This window comes from Equus asinus, chromosome 3 (assembly GCF_041296235.1).
Source record: "Equus asinus isolate D_3611 breed Donkey chromosome 3, EquAss-T2T_v2, whole genome shotgun sequence".
NCBI classification, from domain to species: domain Eukaryota; kingdom Metazoa; phylum Chordata; class Mammalia; order Perissodactyla; family Equidae; genus Equus; species Equus asinus.
In genome coordinates, this window is record NC_091792.1 from 53,822,636 (window position 1) to 53,835,811 (window position 13,176).

At 35.3% G+C, this 13,176-nt stretch overlaps 1 protein-coding gene across 3 annotated transcripts in view; it reads right to left on the minus strand.

Moving 5' to 3' along the window:
* Positions 1 to 13,176, minus strand: part of LOC106837751 (probable ATP-dependent RNA helicase DDX60) — a 223,710-nt gene that overhangs the window by 146,700 nt on the left and 63,834 nt on the right. For all 3 annotated transcript variants that reach the window (XR_011502009.1, XR_006525509.2, XM_014851438.3), the window contains exons 28-32: positions 12,395 to 12,499; positions 10,553 to 10,753; positions 5,233 to 5,337; positions 4,822 to 4,963; positions 3,085 to 3,206 (exon numbers count right to left, since the gene is read on the minus strand). Coding sequence is in view for 1 of the 3 variants with exons in the window: in XM_014851438.3 (XP_014706924.3) it covers positions 3,085 to 3,206; positions 4,822 to 4,963; positions 5,233 to 5,337; positions 10,553 to 10,753; positions 12,395 to 12,499 (675 nt within the window). In the remaining 2 variants the exon portion in view is untranslated. The remainder of the gene's footprint in view (positions 1 to 3,084; positions 3,207 to 4,821; positions 4,964 to 5,232; positions 5,338 to 10,552; positions 10,754 to 12,394; positions 12,500 to 13,176) is intronic.

Consider the following 13,176-nt stretch of genomic DNA (forward strand, 5'->3'; position numbering starts at 1 on the left):
ACCTAAAACTGTAAAACTAGTATAAGAAAATACAGGGACATTGTTCTCGGCAATGATTTTTTTGATATGACACCAAAAGTATAGACAACAAAAACAAACAAGTGGGACTACATCAAACTAAAAAGCTTCTGCACAGCAAAGATAATAATCAACAGAGTGAAAAGGCACTTACGGAATGGGAAAAAATATTTCTAAACCGTCTATCTGGTAAGGGATTAATTTCAAAACTATATAAGCATCCCCTATAATTCAATAGCAAAAAACAAAAAATGGGCAAAGGACTGGAATAGACATTATTCCAAAGAAGGCATACAAATGGCCACCAAGTATTAAAAGCATTGAACATTAAAAGTTTCTCAACATCACTAATCATCAGGGAAATCCAGATAAAACCACAATGAGATATCACCTCAGATGTGTTAGGATAGCTGTTATCAAAACAAAAAACAAAAGATAACAAGTGTTAAGGAGGATGTAGAAAAATTAGAACCCTTATATACTGTTGGTGGGAATGTGAATGGGTGCAAGCACTACGGAAAATGTATGGAGGTTTCTTAAAAAATTAAAAATAGAACCATCATATGATCTAGCAATCTCACTTCTGGATATATATTCAAAAGAATTGAAATCAGTATCTTGAAGAAATATCTGCACCCTCATGTTCACTGCAACATTATTCATAACAGGTAAGATATGGAAACAACTCAAATGTCCATCAACAGGTGAATGGATAAGAAAATGTGATACATACATACAATGAAATATTATTCAGTCTTAAAAAAAAGAAGCAAAGCTTTCCATTTGCAACAACATGGATAAATCTAAAGATCATTACGCTAAGTAAAATAAGCCAGTCACAGAAGGACAAATACTGTATGATTCCACTTATATGAGGTGTCTAAAATAGTCAAACTCATAGAAGCAGAGAATAGAATGGTGGTTGCCAGGGGTTGGGGGTAGGAGGAAATGGGGAATTGCCTTTATTTGATATAACATTTCTGTTATACGAGATAAATAAGTTCTAAAGATCTGCTGTACAACATAGTACCTGTAGTTAACAATAGAAGACTGTGCACTTTAAAATACATTAAAAGGATAAATCTCATGTTAAGTGCTCCTACAAACAAAAAGAAAACAAGGACATTTTTGGAGGTGATGGATATGTTTAGTACCCTGGTTGTTGTGATATCATGGGTGTATGCATATGTCCAAACTCAACAAGATGTATACGTTAAATGTGTGCAATTTTCTATATAGCAATTATATCTTGACAAAGCTAAAAAAAAAAAGAGTAAGGTGGATATTGCATATATTCTTGATATGTTATTAAACCAATTATAGTATGTTTACCCTGTTTTAAATTATGTTTAAAACATATACTAAGTATATTTACACATTTATGTATGAAAATAAAGTGAAGTGAAAACTTTTTTCCCATTTTCTTCTAGCTCCCATTATTTTGGTTAAAAAGTCAGCTATCAGTCTTGGTATTGGTTTTCAGTTTTAATGAGCTTCAGGCTATGTCTGGTTTGTCTCTGTTGCTAGGTCATAACCCTCTTGGGATTCTGAGTATGAGGCTGGTTGGTTTCAGTCTTCTCAGCCTTAAAAGACTCCCAAAGATCCACCTCCTTCCTGTAGAGTTTTTTAACTTTCTTTTACACCTTCCAGTCCTAAATGACTTCAATGATGAGGGGAATACAAGCCTGTGCATAAATGCAGACCCTTCCCTTTAGTGAGTTTTTATTTAATAAATGCTACAAGACTGTAAGAAATTTGGTGTAGTGCCCCTACATTTCATGCAGATCTGGTACCCAGTAACTGTCCTGTGGTTAAAACTCACGATGTCTCTCAAGTTTCTAGTCTGTCATTCCAGCTCCATGTGATCAGCAAAAGCTTTATTGCTGTTTTTTTTTTTAATAAAATCTCATAGGAGAGGCTCTCTGCACATGCTAAATACAATTTTTAACCCATGTCCAGAATTGACAAATCCTTTGGGAGAAAAACCGTGGTTGAAAATTCTTATCACATCTTGTATAAGGTCTTGCCATTTTATAATTTTAGCCAATCCAATCCTCATTACTTCCATAGCTCTCTGTTGCAATAAGAGTGATGGCCACCTATTATATCCTACTTGGAAATGCACAAATTTCCAATAATCTTTGATTAACAAAAAAGAGAGGGACAGGAGGCCTCCACTCAAATCCATCTTTTATTATATTTTTTATGATGACCTTCTTCATAAGAATAGATATACTTTTCTTTTGTAAGTTAAATATAAATTTATTTAAACAAAAAATTAAATAGTTCAAGAATGTACATGTGATGAAAAAAATGTGAAGATGATAGGTCAATGACTAAAGTTGTGTTCACTGATCTAAAGAATATTCTGTGAAGGCTAAGATTTGTAATTTGACTTCATGAGGTTAGGCAATACAGATCACCCTTCTCTTTTTGTTCCTTGCCACCTTTTACTAAGGTTATCTAGTATAACCAGCCTATCCCACTTTCTCAGATTCTGGTAGAGTTCGTTAGTAATAGCATTTGGTGCTGATTTAATGATAGGGAATCATGATCAAAGAAAAGGTTGTAAATAAAATTGGAAAAGAGTTTTCCTCCTTTCAGTCCATGTAAGCCAAGGGGTGATTTCTTAGATGACTATTCTAATATTTTTTCAGTGAGGATATTATAGTTCACAACATACAGTCCCTGTCCATAGCCCTACCTCAAGGTAAAAAGATCCTAAGAGCATTGCAGATTCAATGATGGGAACTATTAGTTCATTACCGTACAATTACCTACATTTTTTCTTTAGCCACTTAATGCTGTAAGATGATACATTCAAATGAAAAACATGAGGAAAATTTTTTATGCTATTTTTCCTCAAGGCATTTAATCTTTTGATAGATTTATAGAGGGAAACATAAATACAGACTAAATGTAACACTGATTATCAAAAGAATACATTATTATTCTACAAAACAAAAGAATCCTACATTAATAAAATCCTACTGCTGTTGAATCATTTATGGTAGGATCTATTAAATTATCTTAATTATTTAATGTTGTCAGAATCATAAATTTTACCTTTGATTGATAAAACTTGACAGTAGTATCTTGGAACTTTGCTGGAAAATGTCTTCTTCCAAACAGATTTGCCAATACCAACACTAGCTTTTCCATAACATCTTGAGAAAAACGTTTTGAGCCTATACAAAACAAAATGTCTTGTTATAAATGTAAAAAAGTGTGTTAATCCCATTTTTCATCTTTAAATTAAACGTCATATTGCATTTCATTTCATGGAAAATAAAAATTTTTGTCCAATATAGCAAGTGAGGAATGACTGTGTCTACTAGCAGTTATACATCTGTCCCTTCTTTTCCATTCTCGCTGCTCCCCCTCTAGTTAAGAGCCTAGTCATTCGACCACAAACTGCCTTATCTCCTTATCTAGATTCTCCCCTCTTCACTCTATGATCAGTTTTCCTAAAGCATTTTATGATCACGTCTCTCACCTACTCAAAAATCTCTGATTGCATCATAAACAAAATCCAGTCTCCTTAGCCTAGCCTTTCAGGTTTTCCAAAATTCGGCCTACAAATAATCTCCCAGCCTTATCTCCCTGCCTTCCCTTCCTGCCATCAGATTAAACGTAGTCAACTTGACTTGCTCTCTATCCTTCACCATAAATGAGCACTACATTGTAGTGGTGAGAAGGGTGCTACACTTAATAACATGGGCTCTGGAGTCAGATCACTTATATTTGAATCTTGGCACTGACCCTTATTAAAATTTTGTGACCATGGCAATTTATTTAACTTCTCTATGTCTCAGTTTCCTCGTTTATAAAATAGTGATAACCATACTCTCTGCCTCACAAAGTTACCAAATTTTCTATCTCCGTGTTTATAACTGCATACACCCACCACACCACACCCCACCCCTCACACACAGCAACAAACACAACTGCACTTCCTGTTGCCTGAAATTATTTCTCCTCTTACAGAGCTTTTGGGGGGATCAAATTTCCTGAGTATCCTTGTTTCACAGAATAATGCATGTTCAGAGCATAGTGACTAGACCTATTGTGCAAAATAGAGTGTTCCTATCAGTTAATGATGGAAGATAAAAGAAAGTAATGGTGTGAAAGGCATTGAATTCATCAGGCATTAGGAACTATAACAAATTTAAGCACAAAGAGAGAAACATTTCTTTAGGGACACTGTTTAAGGGGTCTATTGTTTAATTATAAAATTCAAAGGCTTTTAATAGAAACTGTGTTAAACAGAATATTAGGTCGGCATTACAAATGGAATTCACAAAAAATTTACATGATATTGGCAAAAATATATTCAGGGGAAAAACAAGATGCTAGATTATACAATTAATATAACAACAGCTATTTAAATACACTATACAGTTATATTCAAAGAAAATATTAGTGAAAGAAAATATTTACAAATATTAACAGTGAATATTTTTAACATAATGCTTTCCTATATCCTTTTTCTATGATGACTACATGTTATATTTAAGTAGAAGAAAATATTTATTAAAAGAGCATATATTATTTACTGTGTTCTGAATCCTGGAGCCAAGGAATCACCGAAGTTAATAAGAAGTTGATGTTTTAAAATATTCTTGTTTCCCATATAATCTATATTAGTAAGTATATAAAACTTTATTTTGTCTAATTTGGTATCTATAAATTATCTAAATATTAACTTGTATTCTCTTTGTAGAAAAAATATTCCCAAAGTGCTAGCTTCACTCTAGCTTCCGTTGCTATTTTTAGACTATACGTATGAAACATCAAGCTTACCTTTCTTGGTTGGCTGACAGAGATTATGGAAAAGGCCACTTACAAGAAAACTGACAAAAACAAGATTAGAAGGCTCATGATAATGCAAATGTGATACAAGTCCAGCAAACCCCGTTGGATTTCCTTTTTGATTTAAATAGCCCTAAAAGAACAAAAATAATTTAGTAGTTTGACTCAATTCACCACATACATTAATCAATAAGTAACTTATTAAGTACCAGTTTAAAATAGTACTTAACGTCAATATAAGAGAGATTGATAATCATTACCTGGCCCGATTTTGCTAATTATATCAATTATAAGTAATATTAATCATTAGATATAACCTCCTAAAACTACAATTAGTTTAGCATGATAAGAAATGAAAATAGTACCAATCTTATTTCACAAAAACACAAAGCACAATCATACCTCTTTCATCAGGAACTGGAAAGAAAACAAGAAGTAAAGTTTTAACATCTCCATGGCTCTGGGTTGTTTGAAGGACAGCAATGAATGCTTTAGCACTGACATCACCTTTCAAGAGAAATACATTAATCCACACCATGTTAGTGATATGAAATACATTTGTAAATGACAATACGGGTGCACTATAATTTTTTTACTGTTTCTATATATTATGATCTTTTGACATCTTAAAAAACCTTTCTGGCTGAGGAGACAGTGTTCCTCCTAAGGGTAGCTAATCCCAAAAAAATAACAAGAACTTGCCTAAAATCATGCTTACTATATGCAAATCAACCAATCCCAACTTTATACTCCCAACTACTTCCTTACCTAACTGTCACACACCCAGCCAATCTTTCTCCTGTCCTAAATCATTCCAGGGTCGGGTACCAGGAGACTAGAGACCACCCACACAGCCCAAAGGAATTATTTAAACTAGTCAATCCTAAACTGTTTACTCTGCCCTGTCTTGCCTTTCATACAAAAGCTCCACTAAAGGCAGTGACCTTAACCTTCTCCCTGCTCCTGTCTTCTGCCTTCTGACCATCTGGTGTCTTTCATATGTGGTCCTGCATGGTGAGGCATGCCTCCCGTCTCTAGGACCGGTGAGTACCATAAACTGCGTTTTCCTGAACTTCTTCTCTGTCTCCTCTGGTGGCCAAACCTGACTGAGCATCACATAGAAGAATATAAAATAATAAGATAGATATTACTCATATCTATTATATCACACAGATACTAGGAATACATAAGATTTAATTAGATTTCATATTGTTTGTTTTACCATATTCTTACATGGCAAATATTTCCTTTAACAAAACAGAACATATAAAACAGAATCATCACAAATGCAACATATTGCCAAATAATCTGGTAACAAATGTTAATCCAGTTTAAGAACTTATAGCTCTTGGTTTGTTCTGGAAGAAAACAAGATATTATATTATTCTATGTCCCGCAGTATTGTTGTAAAACTAATGGAACCAGTTTGATTAAAACCAAATAAAAATATTTCTTGGTTTCAAGTGTAAAACAGCACTGAGAGAGTAATTCAGATATCTTTCAATTGCCCACTAAAATATCTATGAGGTCCCAATAAAAGCAAAATGTCCCAATATCACCAAAGTTTAAGCCTGGCTGCCTTGAGGCCTGAGAGTTTATAGAAGCTGGGAAACATAGCTACTCATTGCAAGGCCAGTGGACTAGGTGGAAGGAAGGAAGAAGGGAGGGGGCAGTAGAGAGGAAGGAAAGAAGGGAGGAAGGAAGGGGATGTGCTCTTCATTACCTTAACTTTGGGGTGATACTATTTGACGTCACCCAAAATGCCTTTCCTACAACTTCTTCTCTCTCTTGCTCTGCATTTAGTCACAGATGGCAACAGCCAGAAAACAGCAAAGTAGTAATGGGGTGAGCAACTCATGGGGGTTCACTGTAACCTTAGAGATGTAGACTGCATAATTAAAGTCTTATTAAGATAGCAAGACTCCTGATAGCAATGCATACTGTGGTTTGTAGTGATGAATGATATCCACATGATCAATGTGCCAGCAAGATTGGCAAAAGTAAAAGATGAATTTTCAGTCCAGAAAAGCGTATAGTTGAAAAGCTGTTAAATACTGAGATTTGAACCAAAATCTATTCATCTAGCTCCACATTTGAAAGGATTTTTAAACAGCACTGAGGTGGGCAGAGAGTGAAACCAGAAGAAAAACCATAATGCTGTTCTTTAGCAAGCTACCAGATTTGGATATATTTACCTTCATTCAAAAGTAAGAAAATAGAAAAACTCACAATAGATCAACTCTTTCTAAGAAACTGATCATCTTCCTAAAATTATTCAGTCATGCTACAAATATTTATTGAATGTCCATACCAGAAATTAAGACAAACAAACATCTTTGGCCTTAGGGTGCTTACATTCCAGTGGGAAATATAGAGAAAATAAATAAAAACTTGACATAGATATTTGGTGCTACGTAGGGAGTGATATGTGCTACATATAAATGGGCATAAATGAGTAAAACTCTGAACAAGCTAAAAGAGTGAGGCTATGCTTATATCTGAGGAAAGATTTTAGAAGCAGAAAAACAGCAAAGCCGTGGTCGTCAGACAGCAATGTGCCTGGAGTGTTTGTGGAGCAGGTAGTGGGTTCACGTGGGAGAGGAGAAAGAGGTGAGTTCGAAAGCTAATCAGAGACTAGCTCCTGTAGAACCTTACAGACCGTCACAAGAACATTGGCTTTTACTCTAAAACAAAAGAGCTGACCTATGAAAGTGTTCTTTATGCAACAAAAATTTTTTTTTTAATTACTTGGTATCCTCAATGGATGTGATATGACCTCTATGAAATGCAGCATAACAGCATAAGGCAGGTGGACAATATAAACTGACATTTTAAAAATAATACATTATTATGATATAAAAGAGTGATATATGAAGTAGAAAAAATTTCAGGAAAACTAAAAATCCAGTAGCAGAATTAAAATCGATCCACATTTGTGTTACCAAAGAGCAGAATTGAAACTTTGCAAGGCTGCATCAGTGATATAGAAGATAAATCTCATATGTTCTCTCATATGAAGAAAAACATAGCAATGGAGAAGAGAAAAAGGATTTTCAATTTAAAAATTATAACTTTTCCTTAAAAAGAAACTGAACAAATTAAAACAGAAATAAATATCAAAGATCTAATTTAAGAAATATATTCTTAGTTCCAAAACTACCTAAGCATTGCACAATGCAAATGTACTTAACAATACTGAATTACACACTTAATAACTGCTATGATGGTTGACAGCTGAATGGATAAAGAAGATGAGATATATATATATATATACAATGGAATACTACTCAGCCATAAAAAAACAAAATCATCCCAGTTGCAGAACATGGATGGACCTTGAGGGTATTATGTTCAGTGAAATAAGCCAGACAGAGAAAGACAAACACAGTATGATTTCATTCATATGTGGGAGATAAACAAACATATGGACAAAGTGAACAGTTCAGTGGTTACCAGAGGGGAAGGGCTTTGGGAGGTGGGCATAAGGGGTAAAGAGGCACATATATATGGTGGCTGACAAATAATAATGTACAACTGAAATTTCACAATGTTATTTTCTATTATGACCTCAATAAACTAGAAAAAAATTGTTGTGATGGTAAATTTTACATTATGTGTATTTTACCATGATAAAAAAAAATCTGAGCATGAAGACTGAAAGTTCTCATCATATGATAACTAAAACATCGATTAAAAAAAAGACCCTTGGGCTGGCCCGGTGGCATAGTGGTTAAGTTCGTGTGCTCTGCTTCTGTGGCCCAGAGTTTGCAGGTTCAGATCCTGAATGCGGACCTAGCACCACTTATCAAGCCACACTGTGGCAGCATCCCACATAAAATAGAGGAAGATGGGCACAGATGTGAGCTCAGCGATAATCTTCCTCAAGTAAAAAGAGGAAGATTGGTAACAGATGTTAGCTCAGGGCCAATCTTCCTCACAAAAAAAAAAGCCCCCACAAAACAGAAATTCTTCGGAAAAAAATTTGAAATATAAGGATTTTTTAAAAATATTCATATAATTACATAGGCAGGAAAAAAAAATCAAATTAACTACAAGAGCACAGGAATTAGTATGGCTCCTGTAGAGGAGACTCTAAAAGAGTCTGCTCCTTTATAACAGTAAATGCCAGAAGGCCATGAAGCCATCTTAGTTTGATGTAATGAGTAAAGAGAATATTCTAAGAATTTTATGCCCACACTTGAGTCTTTTATGTGAAATTACAAGTAGATCTTCTCAAACATGCCATGGCAAAGAAATTAAAGCACTCTGATAACATTTTTGAAAAAAAATTGAACTGCTTTCTAGAGGATGTATTCTCTTCTATACAGAGATAAAAATTAAGAACTCAAAAATGAGGAAGTTGTGGTCTAAAATGATACGTGCTTGCTCTGTAGGACCATCGACAACACAAGAACCAACTCATCACAAAAGCCCTAGTAGAATCTTCACCTCAGCACATAGTATCTGATTTAACTGGGCATAATAATCAATAGCCAAAACCAGGGAAGAGTGCGTCTCTTTCACAATGCATCTCTATAAGGATGAAAATCAAATTATTTCATTATGAATTTTAAATCTTTCATTCCGTGATTGGACACAAAACATTTTTCTGAGCAAAAAACTCCGGGAAAAGTTTATAACCATATTCTAAAGTCCAATTAAATATAAATGTATCAGTGTTTAAAAAACAAACACACACTTATGCCTAGAAAAATGACGGAAAAAAATACCAAAATGATAATATTGTCCTTGAAAAGTAGAATTAGGTATGAGTGACTGTTTCTTCTTCTAACTTTTTACATTATGCAAATATTCATTGATGAACTTGGGTTACTTTTTCATGAAAAATAAACTCTTTTATTATGCAATCATAAAAACAAATGTGTTTGTGCCTAATAGTGGAAACAGAAATCTAACCCAGTTCTTTTTAAATCCATGCCAGCACACTTAACTCCTAAAGGACAATGCCTATTATACATGGAAACAGTAAGCTTGGGTAATTCCAAATTCCATCCGGATGCAAATTATATGATTGATAGAGGAGCCAAACAAAACTAAATATTATTTTCTCCCTGCACCCCCAATCCTCTACTATTCAAGACATTACTGCTGAGGTTCAAGTCAGGCCTTCCCAAAATATACCACTTTGGTATACAGATTATTCTGATTTAAAGTTACTTAAGAAACAGCCAGTGCAAGAAGGACACTCTGACCCTCATTTGTCCCCCTGAAAGCAGGAAACAAATTCTCCACGTGAAGGGTACCCTTTCTGCACGTGGAGGGGAGAAGGCATTCTCATCAGCAGAGGTAGGGAATTCTGAGCTCAGAAGGCCGTATAAACAAACTTCATTACTTCTTCACTAATTCATTAATCAAAGCCCAAACCCCTTTGTCAATTTCTCACAAATAACTGTTTCTTTGTTTAAAAGGTATAAAAGTGCCTGCTTTGGTCACTTCTTTCAGGCTCAAAATCTGGGGGTTTCTGAACATATGAAATTAAATTTGTTTTTTTTCTCCTGTTAATTCGTCTTAGTCCATTTAAGTACTAGGCCAGCCAAAGAACCTAGAAGGGAAGAAAGCAAAAGCTTTTCTCCCCCATATTATGACACATTAAAGAATGAGGAAACTGAAAAGTTACTGCTACAGACTTCTGAAAGAACAGACCTGACCACAGCCATGCCAGTAATGACAGTTCAGCCTCAGACAGGGTCAAGTACGGTACCTTTGCCATGGCATCCTCTGGGTCATCTCCTTTGGAAGCCAGCAGCATGAGTCTCAGGACCAGGGTTATGCTGAGAGGGAACTGTCCTCTCAGTTCAGGAACTTTGGATTTTATGAGTTTTTCTATTTTGGGCATTGGAATATCAAAGAAATAAACATCTCCCAGCAGGTCTTGACCTCGTCTTCCAGCACGTCCAGACATCTGGAAACAGAAAAGAATCACAGTGTAAAACTTCCCTAAATACTTTCTCCAACACAGTGTAAGAACTGAGCTTTTTACATTGGATTAGAGCAAGAAAATTGTGTACATGTCCAAGCATTAAATAACTGAAGCTAAAATCCAACCGTGTAGCACTTTGGAAATTTACCACGGCTGAGACACAGCTGAAAATGAGACATTTATCATTATCGTGTGCTTAATTCATGCCAAAAATTGCGCTAGGTGTTTGCACAACGATAGATAGAAGAAACAAAAAGCAAGAAGAAAAGATTAGACCCTGATTTCAAGTTCACCTGCAGCTGAACTTATTACACCAATTTTCTCCCTCCCATCTCCCCTTCTTCATCCCTTTCCCTGCCATGACGTCGCTCACACACGAGTGTGTTCAGTTACAAATATCCATAAAAATTGTGCACAAATCAAGGAAAAGCATGAGTGAGATAAAATTCAGAAACACCACTTGTAAAAAGCAAGTTAAGAACAAAATTTTACTGTTTACAGTTATATTAGTTCTCATTTATTAACTGCTTTGAATGTGCCAAAGTTTTTTTTTAAATAGACCTCACAGCAACAACAATACGAGGTAACTATAATCATTATCCCCATTTCAAAATGCAGACACTAGGGCATGGGGAGTATAAGAAACTTGCCCACAGTCAAACTAGGAAGTGGAAGATCCAGGACTCAAACCTTGGCATTTCAACTCCCAAGTTCTTCATGCAAAATATCACAACACTCTGGCTCCAGTGCCCTAAACATGAGATTCTCAAAGACGATATAAGAGGAGAGTTTATGCAGAGCACAGCAGCAGGAGGAGAAATCAAAAGGACAGGGGTTGGTAAAGTGATGGGAAGTAATAAGGATGTTATCTTGGGCAGGAACAAGGCATCTATGGGAATGAGAAGTAAGTGTTTGGAGAGGAAAGGAGAGCGGCACTTTGTTAAAATTTGAATGTTGTCTGATATACGTAAATTTGATGCCACTAGTAGAAATATTCATCAAATGTTCCTCATCAGGGAAACCAAACGAAGACAAAATACACTGCATCAAGAACGTAGTAGAGTAAGGAGAATGGAAAATCAGGAAAACTGTTAAATAATGCAAGGTCGAGAATATATGATAAAAGATAGTGGAAACAAAAATTACAAGGCAAAACTCAAATACCACTACAGCAGAGTAATGAAGTGGGCTGGTGATAGATTGTGTATCAGGAGCAAAGAGAGCAGCATTAAAGATAACTCGAGAGCCCGAATTCATTTAAACAGGAAATGAACAAGTAAATGTTTACTGAGCACCTTCAATGTGTATCTTTCCTACAAATTATTTCATTTCATGCTTGCAAATGCTGTGGGATAGTCATTATCATCCCTATGCTGGAGATAGGACAGAAGGCAGTTTAGATATCTCACCGAAGGTCACATATCGGGTTAGTGATGGCCACATAATCCCGAACTCACATGCTTTCCACTACCCCACAGCTAAAAATGACAATCAGGCATGAATGAATGTCAGGGTGTTCTAGCCCATGAATTGCAGCATGTTTGCAAACTAAAGGCTCACATTTTTTACCATTTTATGTCCATATTTTAATTATCCAATAGTGAGTTTGTGCATATTCAATACCTGTCTGTAATTTAAAGCATCCAGATAGATTGAGTTTTGAGCAAAAACCACAGATTTACAAGGCATGTTGATTCCTAAAGCAAGTGTCCCAGTAGCTGTCACCACCTAGAAAGAAAATAAAACAATTACTTCGTAAAATAGCATTTCAATAGAATGCCATATAGTTACTGAAACTCATTGAACTTCATCTAAATCAGTGGGAAAGCTAGAGATACCAGCCACACTGGTCTTCTTGCTATTTCACAAACACAGCAAGCACATTCCCAGCTCAGGGCCACACCAGCTGCTCTTTGCTAGGCACCTAATATTCTTCTCTTGAATATTTGTTTATCTGGTTTGTTCAGTACTCTGCTCAAATGTCAAAGAGAAATTTCTGGCCTACCACATCCAAAATAACCATCCCTATCATCATTATTTCTCTCCCTGTCCTACATTATTTCTCTTCATAGCATTAATGACCACCTCAAGTAATATTATTTGTTTATTTGTCTTACACCAGATTCCAAGCCCCATTCACCATTGTATCCCCAAACTGAGAAGAGTGTCTGGCACATGACAGGTGTTTAGTAAATATTTTTCAATGAATGACTAGAAAGGAAATTTCCCTATGACAGGGTAATAATACTTTCACAAACCCACTTCTAAGCAATTGCCTACTTCATCCACTCTAAATTATTTGTGAAGGTTATGTCTATGGAAATAACGTATCTAAGGAACAAGTGCAAGGTGAAGTTTCATTTTCCCCTAAATTGCCGTGATAACTAACGAGAAAAAGAGTAGGA